The 18194-nt window shown below is 37.1% G+C and overlaps 1 protein-coding gene across 5 annotated transcripts in view; it reads right to left on the reverse strand.

Annotated features, from left to right (window-relative positions):
- Window positions 1-553: 553 nt before the first annotated feature.
- The window catches only part of LOC143879816 (putative inactive cadmium/zinc-transporting ATPase HMA3), a 33242-nt gene continuing 15601 nt past the window's right edge, over window positions 554-18194 (reverse strand). Inside the window, exons 1-11 of one of the 5 annotated variants that reach the window (XM_077382419.1) lie at window positions 12246-12421; window positions 12078-12123; window positions 9632-9836; window positions 8469-8726; window positions 7646-7743; window positions 6082-6337; window positions 5816-5953; window positions 4600-4927; window positions 3888-4090; window positions 3561-3760; window positions 554-1883 (exon numbers count right to left, since the gene is read on the reverse strand). In XM_077382419.1, the coding sequence (XP_077238534.1) occupies window positions 855-1883; window positions 3561-3760; window positions 3888-4090; window positions 4600-4927; window positions 5816-5953; window positions 6082-6337; window positions 7646-7743; window positions 8469-8726; window positions 9632-9830 (2709 nt within the window). In that variant the 5' untranslated portion in view covers window positions 9831-9836; window positions 12078-12123; window positions 12246-12421 and the 3' untranslated portion in view covers window positions 554-854. Of the gene's footprint in view, window positions 1884-3560; window positions 3761-3887; window positions 4091-4599; window positions 4928-5815; window positions 5954-6081; window positions 6338-7645; window positions 7744-8468; window positions 8727-9631; window positions 9837-12077; window positions 12223-12245; window positions 12422-18194 lie in introns of those variants that run through there. The other 4 variants (XM_077382417.1, XM_077382421.1, XM_077382418.1 and 1 more) reach the window with 4 other exon arrangements.

The following is an 18194-nucleotide window of genomic DNA, read 5'->3' on the forward strand; positions in this document are numbered from 1 at the left end:
GAGTACACTCGTAAGGTATCCTTGAATCTGTAGATTAATCCGGCTCATTGAAGGATCCAGCTCGATTTTGCATTCTTCCCACATCTAATGACACTGAATAATTAGCATTGCATTTCATAGAGGAATTTGTTTGGTACACCTTTCCTATTAACCTTTTGTTCTTCTCATATTAATTGTCCATCATCGGCCGAAAGGATTGTTTGATACTTTTTTGGTAGGTAAGCTGGGATTGAACGTCTGGCCTCAAGGTTGAAGAATAATGCCTTGACCTCGAGCCGCTCAATTTCAGATTGATACTTAGCTAGGAAGATCTTTCTTTGATGTAAATGGGATCTATTAGGCCCTGTTCGTTTGGGCTCCCCCCAACACACAAATAAAAAAAAATATGATTATTGGACTCCAAATTACAATAATTTTGAGTCCAATAATCAGATTGGGGTGACAATCGGTTGCCATAATCCCAAATGAACAGGGCATAGCGTAAGTATCTAAGAAAAGGTCATCGAAAGAAAGAAAGGACGATTAAAAAAGAATTACCCAAAGAATTGTTCCATAGTAAGAAAGAAATCATTCATGTTTTTCGTCATTTAGGTGGATTAGGTAGATATATAGAATTCTCCCTTTAATCTTCTGTTGTGGGCTTACATCAAATGAACACCAAGTAATTGATGTTATGCCTACAGGACCTGAGCTTCTTGTTTTAGAGGGTGAATCCAAAATTCCCTAACATATCCTTTACAGTTCCATACATAGTAAGTATAAATATCACTGCCCTTTATCTAATTGCTTCTGTTAAGCTTCCTAAGCTTCCTTGGAAATCTGTCCATATTTCAACCCAACTCCCCCCTCCCCCTTCATGCCTCTATAGCGATTGATGCTTGTATCGAGCATGAATTATGCTTGCAACAGCCATGCTTCTTGTGTGTTATGAGGAGATCTCCACCGTCTATTTTGTCTCCCTCTTCCGATCGACCATCTGGATTGCCCGACGAATGTATACCCAGCTCATGTTCATGCACGATTGGCTCTGTTATGGAGTTGATTGAAATTACATGCTCGGGACTACTAGAGCCTGATCCCGAGCAACATACAGGATGATCCGACTTTGGAGGTGGGCCCTTGTGACACTCGTGCTTCCCACACGTGCTGTCCCCATTGTGGTTTGTGCAATTTTCTTGTGGTTTTAGTTTATTCCCACAATTAGCATGTGGGGCCTTACCGCACATGACAACCATGCTACATTCATGTCTCACATGTTTGGACCCTTTCTGTAAGATCGCACCATCAGGACCATCCTGACCATCCTCACACGGGCGTGAACAACACCGTCGATGAACATGGGTCAAGTGACCATGGCCGGACCCACACGACTGTTTCTTGTGGTGCCCGTGCGAATCATGTGAGCCATGTTTATGATCGTGTGACCCGTGATCAGATTCACAACACTTGCTTCTTGGTGCCTTGGTTCCTCGTAGAAGGAGCATGCTGTTGAAGATGACAAGTAAGCAGGTGCCAACATCTGAGAGGACTGCCACCCACACGAGGGGGTGGCCCGAAATAGCCAATCCGACGGTGGCGGCCTTTGTAATGATCGATAATCCAATGTTCTCGATTATCTTTTGGCGGGTCCTACGTGCGAGTCGGATGGCCTGTGGGACCTTCCGTATATCGTTAGACATTAGGGTTATGTGTCCGGTTTCGGTGGCGACCGCCGAGCCAGAGATTCCCATAGAGATTCCAACGTCGGCTGTGGCTAATGCCGGTCCATCGTTCATTCCGTCACCAACCATGGCTGTAGGCCCGGTCTTCTTGAGCTCTTTGATGATTCTCACCTTCTCTTCTGGTAGGAGCTCTGAATGGACTAGCTCTATGGCTTGCCCTAACTGCACCACCAAAGGCAAAAGTTATTATTATTAATTTTTGAACGGTAGCATATTTCATTAATAAGAGGGCGACCTAGTAAGTACTTACTCCAAGGAAAGAAAAAAAAAACATTAGAGACCAAAAATACAAGGCAAAATAAGAAAAAAGTACACCCCACTTATGGAGGAAGGAGTTATTATTAATTAGTGGCATTGTTATGAGAGGAATGCTAAACTCAGGGGCGCCCTTTCAAAAATGGGCTGAAAGGGTGCCCCCATTGGCTTCACGTCACCATCGTGCATTTAACATGTTAGAGAAATTACAGTTGCGTTTTACAGAAAAAAGACACCGAAAAGCTGTATCAAATCATCTATACAGTCTAATTGGTAAACATAGCCATTGATCAAGGCCATTCATTTGCATCAATAGAATGAGCGATTGGATGGTTAGGATAAGTTGATTGGTGCAATTTTTGAGTTATGGGCCAACAAGGTGGTTGAAGAAAATAAGGGGGGCTGTGTGTTTTCTCTAGGTTTTGTTTTTAGGATAAAAAAATTTGACCATTTTTCTTCAAATTTTTTACCACCTTTTGAATCCCCTTGCACAGGGAACTTCAAGTTGGGAGGGTATACATACATATATGTGGTGGGAGAATCTTGGTTTGTTGTTCCTGTGAAGGTAACCCTTGTATTCCTAAAAAATTTTGTATTTTCTTAAGTTTTGGGCAACAACTTGAGAGAGATATCATGTTACTTATGTTAAATAGTGAATATTTTCGTGGGATTCGCCCAGTTGTTTTTTCCTCATTTCATGGTTTTTCACGTAAATGTTTGGTGTTCTCATGTGATTGCTCCATATGTGATTGATGAATTGTCTCACTTATAGTGTTATTATTATTGCTAGTGCTTGGTTTAATCCTATCACTTGATGATTGTAAACTTTGATACGTTTGGTAATTTGTTCATTACGCATGGCTAAAAAAAAGAAGCAGAGGGGGATACTGAAATCTAAGCTTAGCCCTGAGATTTCAATATCAAGACATAAAAAGCAAGGAGATCCACCCCCTTCCGGTCTAATAATAAATCATTATTATAATTGATAATTGACAGGGGAAGAGGGTATCAAGGATATCACTAATAAGACTAGTCAAAAAACAGAGACCTATAAAGAGGTCGATAAATTTATAGAGGTAAAGTAAGGAAGCAAAGAAAGCATGGGGAGGCCAAGGTTCATAGCAGTGAAATATCAGGAAACCACATCATGTCATCCTAATTTGAAAGCAACCTAGGAAGGAAATTCTGGGTCACCCTCCCAGGGAGAGAGAGAGAGAGAAGAATTGCCTACGACGCTCCAAAAGATCCCAGCATGCTAATATCAAGCTAGCTGATTATGTAACTCAAGAGCATTGAGTGGTTTCAACGCTTAGGTTTAGGCCTGTTTGAGTCCAATAATCAGTTGTCATAATCTAAAACAAACAGACCTTTAGTGTTCTCTTGTTGTCTATGCCGAGTTTTTGGATCTCCCTCTCTCATGTGCTCCGCGTTAGGGATGGAGTCTTGCTCCCATAAATGTAACATCTTTTTCTTTATTTAATAAACTGGTAGGAGTCCCCGCCAAAACCCAGCTTACTTACCCCCAAAAAAATGTTCTCTCTTTTTTGTTTTAAAAAAAAGGTGGTGGTGCTCATACGGTCGTACCTGATCATGTACGCGCAAGGCTGCTGCATGGCTATCTCCTGTGAGCATGGCGGTTTTGATCCCCAAAGATCTCAGCTCTTTAATGGCCTGTGCCACCCCAGTTCGGCATGTGTCCGAGAGATTGAAAATTCCCACCAATGTCCCTTCCAACACCACGTATCCTACTGTTAATCCGTCCTTAATCCCCTCTGCTGTTGGACCTAAAATCAAGTAATAGTTCTCGTGAGATTAAGAAAGAAGAGCAACAAATAGATGATGAAGAGACACGAGTGAAAGACGAAAAACAAGGGGTGGAAAAATTAAAGTCTAGATGGAGGATTTCTGTACCTGTAATACACCCTGCTCTGGTTGCAAGCCTTTTATTCCCAATATAAATATCTTTGTCATCAATTTTTCCATAAATTCCTTCTCCTGGAAAAATTTGGAATTCCTTCACATTTTCCGGTTTGGGTTCGACCCCATTCAATCGACTATAATCAACAAGTGCGGCGGCCATTGGATGGCTTGCTTTACTCTCAATGCTTGAAATCCTGAAACATTCCAAATTTTGTTTTAATATCTTCTAAATTATAAAATTATGATTTTAATTGCAAAATATATGATACATGAAATTACTGAAATGACCATGCTTTGTAATTGAAAGGTTATATACATGAAAACACTTTCTTCTCTTCTCTAATTATCGAGTTTAATCTCATTTAGGATGCAAACATGTATGAGCTATGGGCCGTCCATAATGAGCCCCCCAAAAATGAATGGTCCACCCATTCCACATACACTGGATTAGTCACACACAGAAGAAGATAAGTGTTCCATAGAATATATCTATAGTTTTTCCTTTTATAAGATTGATGATAAATGTACCCCTATTTTAACCTTTTCAACCCTTTTAACCTCTTTATAACTATCTTTAGTTAAAAAATCACTTCAAGGGGTGGTCAGCGCTGATTTATCATTAACCTTTTATAATTTGATCAAAGAAGGAAAAAGAAAACAGAGATATCACCATTAAAAAAAAAAGAAAACAGAGATATATTACCAGTAGAGCAATGTGTTGGAGCTAACGTCAGGATCGATGGATCGGAACTCCGTCACGGTGAATTCTCCTCTAGTAATAGTCCCCGTCTTGTCGAATGCCACGATCTTAACTTTTGCAAGTAATTCTAGATAATCTCCTCCCTTCACTAAAAGCCCACTTGCCGCTGCCTTAGTAAGTGCACAAAATGTTGCAACCGGGGTCGAAAGGACGAGCGCACATGGACATGCGGTTACCAGAAGAACCAATGCCGTACTATACCATCGTTTCCGATCATGAACTCGTAATGCAGTTGGAATCAGTGCAATTCCTGCTGAAATTACCACTATAGCTGCAAAATTTTAAAAAACAAAGAGCGAAGTAAGTACTCAGTATAAATAAGTATCCAGTAATTATCCTGCACAGAGACACAAGTAAAATGGGAGAAAGTGATTAGACTTGGTAGAAATTGACATTTGCATCCCCTCTATTTTTAAACTTTGCTTATTGGATGTTACATTTCCCACCAAGCTGTCAGCAGCCGGTGAAAAAGATTAGGGCCTCTTTGGTTACTTCTAAAAATTATTTGCATATAATCTTTGTATATAGATTAGGGATTTGCTAGCGTCCATCACAAAAGGCATTTCGCGGATGGCCTGTTACAGGTGAGACACAGGCTCACAAATCAGCAGATTTTGTCTTCATTCACGAGGTGGCTGCTCTCACCTGCAACAGGCCATCCACGAAATGCCTTTTGTGATGGACACTAGCAAATTCCGATAGATTATATACAAAAGGTTATGGAGTTAGATATGTTTATTTCCAAATAATGTATATGGTAGTTTTAGAAATGATACTGTTAATGGCTTCCAAACAATATTTTCAGTAAGTACCTAAATCTACTAATGTTTATACACTTTTTTTTTTTTTTGATGATAAAGTGCCTCTGCATGAGCAATTCTCAAAGTACATTTTTTTTGTAACTTGAACCATTTTAATATATGAAACACTTGGACTAGAAAGTTTCAGGCAAAAAAAAAACAATTTTAGATGTGATTGAAAATTATTTTGCTAAAAAAGGGTTTGGTTTAGTATTTAAAGACTTATTAGAATCATTATTCAAAAAGTTAAACTTTCATACCATTTCATAATTTTAAAGTACCACTTGAGAAATATTTTGCAAACTAGAGATTTATTGGCAAAAAACCTTTTATTTAAACAAAAGTATTCAACAGCTAACCTGGAGTGTAGAATTTAGCACACTTGTCTATAATTCTTTGTGTCTTGGATTTGTTGTGTTGAGCCTCTTCTACTAGCTTTGTCATTCTAGCTACTGCAGAGTCTTCAGCTAGGCTAGTGGTTTCTACACTCATATAACCTGCAAATTTTTTGGAAAAAAAAAAGTAATTACAATAATCTTTTTTATATTTAGGGCATGACTTCAAAATATTTCAGAAAACAAAATCCAAGGAAAAAGAAAGTGAAGAAAAAGAATACGGAAGCTACCATTTAAATTTATAGTCCCCGCCCAGACCTGCGATTGAATTTGCTTAGCGACGGGTACAGACTCGCCAGTTAGACTTCTCTCATCCACTTCGCTCTTCCCTTCAACGACAATTCCATCAATAGGAATCACTTCCCCGGCTTTAACAGCTAGGATCGTGCTCACCTTCACGTCTTCAACGTCCACGATGAGCCCGTTTTCCGCTAAGGTAGCCTTTTGTGGGGCCATTCTCATCAATGAAGACATGACCGCGGTGGCCTGTAACATGTGTATGATTTACAAAGATGTTGTTTCATTCAACATTGAACATAAAACAGTTCATTCAAAAGGGAAAGGGTAAGTGAACCAAGAGCATCATCAATGTGATTTGATTCAATGTTAAAGTTGAGAAATTTTCCCGATTTAGTATAAATCCTGAATCCACAAAATATTTCACAATTAGTCATTGAAAATTGTGAAAAAATGGCCTAAATTTTCAACCAGAGAAAAAATTCTAGAAAGTCCCAAAATACATGTAACTTTTTTTCTTTTCTTTTTTTGACAACATGCATTTCAGTTACTTCTACACAAGATTTCTGCCTAAAAAATTAGCATAAACATTTCTCATTTTTTAAAAAGGATTGCAGTTTTATAAGGATACATAAAATGGGTCAAAAAGTCATGCTATTAGAGTTATTAGAAGCGATTTTTTTCCCAAAAAAAAATAATTTGATTTATTTTAACAAAGAAGCATCTGGGCTCTGTTTGGAAAGTTTGGAAAAGAAAAACTTTTCCAACATTTCATGCTTTTCCATTTTTTTTATTATGCCTGAAGAAAATGCAATGCAAACCATCTCACTTCAACTTTTATTTATACCTTTAATTTATAATGATATTCCCTAAAATTTATCATTTGCCTTTAAATTGTGGAAATAAAAGAAGTTCCTAAGATTTTTTTTATAAAAAATGGTTTTTCCTGCAATCCAAACAGGGTCTTAGACTCTTAGGGAGTTGCTGGAAATATTTTTTAAAGAGAAACTTCTAGGCTAAATCTTGATTCTTGATGATTTATAGGTATATAATTTACAGTGTAGGGATTTCTAGGTAAAAATCCCTAAAAATTAATAAATCTGCAGGAGTTTAATTTTTGTCTAATTCAATGCAATACAAACAAACATCTTTTTATTTTAATCTTTATTCATTGGGTGTTACCTGAAAGATCTGTCACAGCTATCCAGAAAAATCTAAAATAGTTGTCATTCAAAAAAGACAGACGCTTGTCTATCCAAGCTAAGGAGGTGTATATAAAAGTAAATTAGTTTGTTCTTTTCCTTTTGTTTAGCTGTAATTTTTTTACCATCTTGGACCTTGAGCTTTGTTCTTCTTTTTAATAAAGCTTAGCCATTAAAAAAATGATCATAAGTTAGATCATATTATTTGTTAAGGAAATGATATATTCGCCCCCTTTTCTTCCCTAGGCCACCGTCTTCTAGTGTAAAAAGGGTAGTGGTGGTGGGCCCTGCTTAGCTCAAAGATAAAGAAGTAAGAGAAAAATGAAAGGAAATGAAGTTGGTGTATTAGAAAGACCTTATGGCTAGCTCTTGATTCAAGCCATTCAGCAATTGTGAATAGGAAGACAATAGACCCTGCTTCGGTGTAATCTCTCATTGCAATTGTACCACCCACTGCAACAATATAAATGAATATACATGTAACTTTTATTAGATATGAAAACTGAGAGATGATACTGCCATCCACTTGGTTTAATTGGTAAAATACCATATCCAAGTCTCTGTCTCTTTCAAAGTAAAATGTGCTTAAATTTTGTTTTCAGCCCATTTTTAAGTGGAAAGTGAGCGTAAAACGTACGCAAGTTTAGCACCCATTTTACGGGGCCTAATGTTAAAAAAATCAATGTCTATGTTAATGTAATAGAGAGCAAGATGGTATTGCCATCTACTTGGTTTGGTAAAATTGTTCATGCAATCAAGATGAGAATTACTATGGCGAAACTTCTCAACATGACAAAATTTTCTTCACTTTCTTAAGGGTGCAACTAGGGTCGATTATTGGGAATTCGGGTTGAGCTTTTACTATAAAGTCAGGCAGGTTCGAGTCATAGTTGGCAAAATGCCGTTTTTTCAAACAAAAAAAAAAAAAAAACAGTTAATTTGTTTGACGTTTAATACTCTGTTTAAAACTTTTATCATTAAAAGAAACTCCGTTTTTCCCTTCTTTTTTTTTTTTGAGGAAATCATTTAAAACGCGTTTTAAAAGTATTAAACGCATTTTGTGGGCCAACTTTCCAACTTTACCCCGCTATATTTTTGTAAATGACAAAATTTTAAATGTGTTTTGCATCCCTAGTTTCTTTCAAGGATGGTTTGGAAAGATTTGGCAGAAACTTTACCTGCAATCAACATGAGAATGTTGATGTCGAGTGAGAGACTCCGAATTGAAGCTATGCTTCTCAGCATAATCGGTGGAAGGCCGACCGCAGCCGCTCCCAGAGCGAGCCAATGTAATGGGTGAAAAAGATACTTGAAGAATGATAATACAAGTAGACATCCAGATGCCAATGTATAAGGACTTGGCCAACGTTTCCCATTTTTTTCTTCCCCATATACTCGAACATTTGCTTCGAGCCTCGCCTGATTTAGCAGCTTAACTGAAATCGGAAATAATAGAAACAGAGTTATTATTATTATCAGACAATGTGATTATTCATGACCAGATTACAACATATTCCAATTACCAACATAAATCATGGTAACACTTCAATTTGTGATGCTTTAATTCCAATCATTTTTAGTGGAAGATTTTTTCTGTAAGGCGCATCATACCGTGTATTACAAAGCGGCCCTACCTTTGAACCATCCGAAATCCGAACAGTTCATCTGATATAATCTATTTTGGATCTCCAATGGCCCAAAAATCATGCAAAATCCGACAATTCTAACATCTAGTAATGTGTATTTTGATCCGCATTTTCAACCAAAATACATATTATTAGATATTAGAATTGTCACGACTTATGGGCCATTGGATATCCAATGTAAGGCCTATCAAATGAGTGGTGGTCTGGATCAAACAAAGGTGAGGCCCACTTTTTTTTATTACAATGCAGTCAAGCCCTATTGAAAAATTCCTCATTTTAGTGAAAGAAAAAAAATGCTAAACGACTAAACATTCCTGTAACCTAATAAACTGAATAGAAACAAGGAAATGATATCTGAACTCCCATGTTTTGATAACTGCACTCTTTTTTTATTTTACATTTTCCTAATTAGATCTTACAGGCTATTAGAATTCACAAAAAAAAATATTTTGGCAATGTTCTTGTTTGTGAACAGGCCAACTTTTATCAAAGCAACCATAATACCCTTGTGCTAATTGGAAACCAATTTACTTGATTAATTTGGCAGCAACACTCTGAACCAAAATGTTGAACTTCTACTCAAAGGCCATTATGGTCAGTTGGTCTGTTCTTTAGGGGTCAATTTATAGAAAGTTGTGGATGATTTGGTAATTTTCCAGTGAACAGAAATAGTGGTCTTGGAATTGAATTTTCACCTATCTGAAGCTGAGAAATGAGGAGGTTGTCATGGACAACTATGACTGTTCTTGAAGGCACAATCACTGAAACTTTCTCAATTCCTTCCAATGGCTTCAAAATCTTTTCAATCAGAGGAACCTCAGATGAACAGCAAAGCCCCAAAACATCAAAATAGCTCTTCTGGAATCTGATCACATTGGTTTTAACACTACCCATCTCCACCTGTAATTAACAAAAAAAAAAGAATTAATAAAGAGAAGTCAGTCAGTCATTTGATTCAATACCCAGATACAAAAACACAACAAAAAGAAAGTTCCTTTTCAGTAAGTTAAGATAACAAAGCTATTAGAACTTCAAACCCTGACAAATTGCACTTTTAAAATTTCATTCCATTTCTACTTGAAACATGGTACCAGAGCTTCAAACACCAAAAACAAAAGTAGTGTTCTTGGAATTTTCACATAACTTTTCGTTTGGAAGAGTACCACCGAAGAAAAAAAACCTCTTGGAAATGCAGATAATTTAAGAGCTCTAGCAAAAGAAGAAATAAAGAAAAGGTATTGGGACCCCGAAGGAAGAAATGAGAAAAGAGAAATAAAGTATGTTGGGTACACTTTCCAATCTTTTGTGATTTGGTGTATTGAGGACCATAAAGAATGCAGAAGGAAGAAATGAGAAAAGAGAAATAAAGTGTGTTGGGTACACTTTCCAATCTTTTGCGATTTAGTGTGTATTGAGGACCATAAAAAATGCTTAAAGAAAAAGAGACTAGTCACTGATGATATCCAAAAAGTAGTAGTAAGTACTAAAATAAATATAGGGCCAAGTAAGGAAGGCAAAGAGGGAAAATATGACAAAAAAGAGGAAAATATAAGATCGAGTTAGTTGATCAAGGAAAAGAAACTATTCAATGAATGTAAACCAGAAAGTAGTACAGACAAGACCCAGAAAAACAGAAAAAAATATTGAACAAAGATGGCATGTGTCAACTATGTGTACTAAAAGAATAGAAAATAACAGAAGCTTAGACGCATCTGATTCAACAGCCAAGCAAATAAATGGGAAATTAAAAACAAAATGTAGAGAGTTAGTTTATGCTATTGCAAAGGGGACTTATATAAAGCATATTAAATCAAGAATTAAAAAGCCTGATTCTGAAAGGAGAGATGGGAAACAATATATGGCAGAGATTACTCTTGAACATAAAACAGATTTGATCTCAATACCCCACAATCATAGAAAAAAATGAAAAACCAAATGGAAATTAAAAAAGGAAATGCAGTATATAGATGATGCACTAGGTAGAAGTAGGTGAAAAGAAACAAAAGAGAGAGAAAAAGACAAGATTTGTAAAATTAAATGGAATCTACCAACACCTTTGAGACTTAGAATACAATAATAACAAGAAGAAGAAATTAATTTTACATCAATTGCATAAGTGCATTGTAAGGAAACGGCATCTTAGATTCAAAAGAGTGGAATGAAAACATATTTAACTATAAAACACCAAAAAGAGAGAGGGAGAGAGAAGAAATTCAAAAGGAAAGGAAATAAAATTAAAAAGAAGAAGAAGAAATTAATTTAATGGCATCTTGCATAACTCTGTAAAATGCCAATTTCTGCTGATTTAGAAAAAATTAAATATGGTTTGACAAGTTGCTTGTAAAAATTGCCAAAATGCTTGCTTGCTGCAAAAATAAAAAAGGTCCTGGGAGTCCCCTAGAACGAAATTTACACACACAGGCACTTACATATGCATCTTGCATATCATGTTGAAGAGTGGAATGAGAACTTATTTAAATATGAAACACCAAAAAGAAAGAGTGTAAATTCAATATGCGAAATTCAGAAGGAAAAGAAAAGTACTAAATGCAAACCACTACTACCATCCCCACCCCATCCTTTCTCCTTGATGCATAACTCCCTCCCCTCAAATAGAAACAGAACATAAAGAATAGCACTAGCTGTGAATTTATTACAAGCCAACCAAAGAGGAAAAATAAATTCAGCATCAAATAACTTCTATAATAATCAGTTGAATTTAATATCAAACAATTTTGTCTGCATCAATGAAACCCACTTATGCATCTCTGAATCAAAGAGCTTTATAGAGAGAACCTATCACTGAAAACCACCCACAGAAAAATAAATAAATTGATAACCCAGAAACCCAGATGATAACCATGGTGAGATTTCAATTCATGACGGAGACTAGGTAGAAAAAGTAAAGACTTGAGCAGTGAAACCAGAGACTTCAAAATAAACTCCAAAAAAAAAAAAAAAAACCCAATTATCAGATGAATTTATGTTGGATAGCTTCACAATGAGAAAATTCCCATCTAATTTTCCCACAAACCCAAAGTTTGGATTGAGGGAAAGTTCACAGAAAGGTCTAAAACAAAAAATTCTGTTCTGAATATTTGAAAATCTATGAGAATCTCTATATAAAAAAAAAAAACTTACATGAAAATATTGAGGCTGATAAGCACTGCACAAAGGCGGCGAAAAACTGTGGAACAAAGTGGAGAGGCTTCAAGAAGGTAAGTTGAGATTTGGTTGAAAGAACAAATACTTAAGGGAAAGAGAATGCTACAGAGAATTTTGAATTATTCTTTGGAATAATTTACTCACCTTTATTTGGAATAAAAATTGTAACGTTGTACAGAATGGAATACAGTCATGCAAAGCAGATCAGTATCTGTTGAATGGGATTTGTTCTGAGAGTGAAATTTATAATGGGATTTTTCTGATCTTACTGTTATTTATTTATTTATGATGTGTCATGTGTGCCCATTTATCTTCCTTTTTCTTTTTCATCTTTCACTTTGTTCCTTTTCACCGTCCTCTTTGTGCCTTATCATATCTCTTATCTGTATCTCAACCACTAATTTTCTATTAATGTGGGGAAAAGGTAGCTTTAATAGAGGAATACTGATAGTGCAAAAATTAGAAGTGGGCCTTTTGATATTTCGACAGAATAACATGTTAACAAAATGCTTTCATGAAACAAATTAAAAGGAGAACAGGTAAGAAATGGCCTTTGCTTCATGGTCCTATAATCTTTTTTTGCTTTTATAATTTAAATGATATTTCTGTTTTTCTAAGGAATGATTCCATAAGATGCACTTGTGAGACGCACTTGGATTGGACCTACCCACATCATGCTGATAAAATCTCACCGTTCATCTGGAGGGCCCACGCCTAGACCCACTGACGTGATATTTGTCTGATCTACCTTCGGGACCCAACGGAGAGATGCCATAACCTGAAATTCACTTTCATCAGATGATTATGACCGTCTGATCTGCGAACTTGAGTTTTAGTTCATTGCTTAATTTTTAATCAAGGATATTTTTTGGTTGGTCACATCAATTCATCTAATGGGAACTCTTAGATAAGTGCATTTTCTACTGTCATTCCCTGTATTTTTTTAATTTAAATTAGACAGTCTGTGGTATTAGGTAGACACAAATCCTCCACCTCTCCCTCTTCTTTTAACCATGTATTTTTGAATTAAATTAGAAAGATTGTGGCATTAGGTAGACATATATAAATCCCCTCCCCTTATTTCTTTTAGCCATGGACGTCGGTTGCACAATTTTTTTGGAGTTTACTAGGTGTTTTGGTAGGTATGGATGTGAAACTACCATTTACTCCAAAAGCTTAAGCTATGAAGATGACACCCCTACTTCCTCCTTTACTTTTGTAATGACACTACATACTACTACTCTACGAGGAGATTACTTCACTACTATTATACACGTATATTAAAGTATTACTTCAGTTCAATTCAATACTACTCTACAAGGCAACTGCGTGCAGCCAAACAGACTAGTGGTCTTACTAACGTCAAATCTTTCTGTCATAAAGCCACTAAAAAAGGGTTTTGCTAGTAAACAAATGGGAAGTGTGGGCCTATAGATTCCTCGATGGATGAGTAAGACCAGACCATTTCAAATTGACGTGAGCACATCTCATTGTCCAACTCCAAACTCAGGTATGAACCGTCCAAATAATAAGAGCAGAGAGAGAGAGAGAGATGGATGGCCACGTTACTATGGCATATAAAGCCGCCCTGTGGGGGGGCTTTGTATTGTTAACAATATCATTTGATTTTACTATTGATTGATTTTAATAAATTAATGAAAAACTTGTAGTTCATTTTCTAAATAGATTATTTGAATATGGATGTTTTAATTATTTTGTTATTATATTTTTAGTTAAAGATTACTAATAACCAAATTAAATGTCTTTTCATTGGCTTTCTAAAGAGGGGACAAACAAAAACTGTTGCAGCTGACCCACTGTTATGCAGAAGAAAGCATATCTTTTCTTTCTTGGGGTTGATATCTACACCTAGGGGTGGCAACGGGGCGGGTCGGGGCCGGATGTTGGGGTCCCCTTCCCCTTCCCCTCTGCGGGGAATTTTCCCCCTCCCCTTCCCTTTCCCCTCTGCGGGGATGGTGGGGAATCCCCCTCCCCTCCCCGCGGGGAATATCTAATCCCCTTCCCCTTCCCCTCCCCGCATCCTTCGGGGACAAAATCCCCGCCCCGCCCCCTCTTTGGAACCCAATCAAACCAGCAAACAGAGCTTCTTTCTTCTACGTCCATTACAGACAATATTGTGATGAATGCTATGATTCTATTCATGTGATCAACAAACAGATGGACAAAATCAGAAATGCATGGATGAGACAACAAACATAAATAACAACAGGACCTCATCTTTCAGCAATTTTCTGCATAAATTATGGAATGATAAATAGGAAATGAGCACCAGGATTACCTTCATTAACAGACAGCCAATGTGCAAAAAGTAACTATTTCAGTAGTCACAATGAACTTTAAAAGTTCATAAGTGGGCGCTCACACACGCAAAATAATGTTCATTAGTTCATTCTGTATAGCATGTTAACCCCCAGATGAGCATGAGAAATGAGAATGGAGAAGAGAACAAAATCAACAAATGACTTATTTCTTTAACTGCAATTCAGTCTAGTGCTGACATGAAACAAATTTCTAGTAGCTAAATTTTTCTTGTTGAAAATTAAAACCTGCAATCCAACCCTAAAATTTTGTTGGCACTACGATTTTTTGATAATTACATACACTCAGCGTCTCAGGCTCTCAGCTTGTCTTTATTATTTCAACATCTGTGAAAAGGTTATTATAGTTCCCAAAATGCTCTCAGAAGCTAATTAAAAGGAAAAGACAAGCTAAGTTTATGTTTGGGGGAATCTTGTAGCCGATCCACAGAGTTTCTAGTAGTTTTCCTTAAAAAAAACACTTAAAAATTTACAAAAAAATGGCATTGATTAGCGGGGCGTGGCGGGGCGGGGCGGGGACAACTCCATCCCCTTCCCCTTCCCCTCCCCGCACCGGGGAATTTTTATAATCCCCTTCCCCTTCCCCTTCCCCTTTCAAATCGGGGAATCCCCTCCCCAAACGGGGCGGGGCGGGGCGGATCCCCGCTTTTTCGGGTGAAATTACCAGCCCTATCTACACCCACTACTTTTCTACTTTTCTACTTTTCTATACTGATGGACAAGATTATCAGATGGCAATGCTATGCAATCTGTGCAATCCAGCCGTTGAAGACACTCCCAATCAACACTGTCCATCGATCAGTGGAGAGATCTTCCAATATATCTAACCAAGTCATGGATGCTCATCTCAGTGAAATCTTGGGCTTGGCCTAGGTAAGTCAAGGACCGCCAAGAGAAAAAGAACCCTAAATCACTATGTCGAAGAAGAAATCAACACATAAGTGAAGAAATTACCAAGAAAAAATATCCTACTCTAATTAAAGTTCTATACTTCAATATACCATATGTCTCCTCCTCCTCTCTACTGTCTGTAAAACAAAACCAAAAACCAAAAACCAAGTAGGTTCAAACTCCAAAACAAGGCCCAACTCCAATTATACCCAATTATTGAGTTCGAAACATAGTTAGCAAAACGTAGTTTTCAACGAAAAATATGTGTTTTATTGGTTTGTTGTTTAGTATTCCGCTTAAACCTTTTTTTTAATGATCTCCATTTAAAACTTTTTAAGTAAAAAATTTCATTTTTTGAGGAAAACGTTCCAAGTTTCAACTTTCTGGTTTTACCCCCACCATATTTTGTAAATTGCAAATTTTTAAACGCATTTTTTTTGTGTTTCCATTCTTTTACTACGATTTTTTTAACCAATACCATATTAAACTCGAATTTTTCCCGTCCCAAGCAAATGAAGGGATTATCATTAAACATTGGACCCAAGTCCGAACACAATCTAATGATGATTACTTGATCAAGTCAGGCAGGCGCACACGCACGGCCGCGCGCACACTATTTGAAGAAAAAAATAATAATAATAAATAATCAATAATAAAAGATTTAGCAAAATAAGCAAAATTAACATTCCTAGAGCAAAACATAAAGGAAACAGTTTTAAGTAGACGAGAAATAAATTACAAAAATATGCCATGTATTGGCCCACCATGATGGGCCCATCCACATGTAACTCTATCAAAAAATAGAAATTAAATTGATGGCATGTGATTGAAGAGAGGGCCCACCAAATTCAAACCATCAATCAACAACAACAAAAAAAAGGCAAAAATGCCGCACATGTGATTCTATTTTGAACCTAACCCATGCAACCAAAAAATAGTGAAACCTTCCAACCCTTCCCTTTGTTTGTAAACTCTATTAATTAACATGTACAGCTCATTATCGCCCTATTAATGATATTGCCACAGATCCTTCGTGATCCAAACGGTTTGACATGTGTCCTCAAACAACCGACATGCACTTAAATATGTGATTTTCAGAAAAATTATTAAAAATGTAGAGGGTGATGCAAATATCAAAACAAGGGGTGTGTGCGGATATCTACTTCTAAAGGGATTTGCTAGGGACCATTGCAGAAGGCATCTCGCAGACGAGCTGTTGCATGAGAGAGGAGCCACATAGGATGAATAAATGAATAATATGTGGCTCCTCTCTCCATGCAACAGCCCGTCTGCAAAATCCCTTCGTGATGGTCCCTAGCAAAGAAGGTTATTGGGAAGAAATTAAAGAAGAGTTCGTTGATAAGACATAGAACGAAGAGTTCTTCCCTAAGTTTTGGCATTTCTAATGTGTGTGCATTGCCGTTAACACCTGAATCTCTTTCCTTTCACATGGATTGAAGAAAACAAAAATAAATTCAAAAGGGCAATAGAGAAAAGTTAAGGGCCAAAAAAATTGAGTGATTCTGTGGGGTCTACAACACATTTCTTCTTTCTATCACACATTCATTGCCGTCCCCGGTCAGTTTATATCTATCTTGGTTCTCCTTTGCTAAATTTGGGGAAAATTACCTTCTTTTCTTTTGGAAGGGACTCTTTGGATGTCAATTTTAATCTTACGTTTGAAAATGAGAGATTAAGACCTCTTTGAATGCCATTAACAATAAGCTATTATGAGATAGTGGGTCCCACCTTCGGTTGATCTGGACAATCCACTTGATAGGTGGCCCAAATATTTCCCTCTCTCACGTGTTCTGAGTTAGGGATGGTGTCTTGTGCCCTTGAATATAACATCTTTCTCTTTATCTAATAAACCGATAAAACCCAGCTTACCTACAAAAAAAATCCAATAATATGTATTTTTTTTGCTCAATGAACCCTCATAGTAATAAAAAGGTGCATATAGGATGTTAGATCTTAGGATTGTGAGATTGGAGTGATCTTTGAGCCATAAGAGATCCAAAGCAAGGAATAGATATCCAATGGACAGTCAAGATCAATCAAAGGTAAGACACTATTCAGTAGGAGGAATACCATATTGTATTACTATGAGGCCGTGCCTAAACAAAGTGATGGGGTCCGGATTCAGCACTGAGGGAATCCGAACTCAGCACTGATGGGTCCGAACTCAGCATCCAATTGGCTACTGGCACATGGCCCTCACAAGGACCGTTGGAAGGCCAACACCTGTCCCCACTAGGTGTGGCACCTGGACCAATCAGGGACTTCCACCTGCCCTCCTTAGGTATGAGACCTGGTCCATACAGAGCCCACCACCTGTCTTGGACAGGTGGCTCAGAATCACCCTTGTGCAGCGCAGGACTCAACCAGCCCTTCAGTCGTGACTTGTTAGCTCGGACCGTCCAGCCCTACCATAACCTGTTACCGATTTTAGGCCTAACACAAAGTATTATTCTCATAACTTTAAAATAAGATTTGAATGTAATATTAAATAGGATGCGGGTGATAGAGGAATTTATATATACTTAAATAGGATGTGGCACCCCACATGGCTCAAAAATTAGACCGATAATTCAATAATGTGTGACTTTTTTGTTCACATTGACCGCCAAAAAAAAAAAACTACATATAAGTGGCGTTCACATTCAACTACAAATACACATTATTCTATGTTATGACTATGTTATCAATGTGATTTTTAGGTCACGAAAAAATTTACTTTGGCGGCTATCAAATGAACGGTTCAGATCAATCAAATGTGAGACTCACTATGCCACCGTGGGGAGCCACGTATTACAATGAGGTCCCGTGGAGTAGTGTTGGCAACAGGATTCCATGTGTGATT

The sequence above is a fragment of the Tasmannia lanceolata genome, unplaced genomic scaffold, assembly GCF_043159265.1.
Source record: "Tasmannia lanceolata isolate RefF3 unplaced genomic scaffold, GAP_Taslan_0.1 ptg000006l, whole genome shotgun sequence".
Lineage (NCBI taxonomy): Eukaryota > Viridiplantae > Streptophyta > Magnoliopsida > Canellales > Winteraceae > Tasmannia > Tasmannia lanceolata.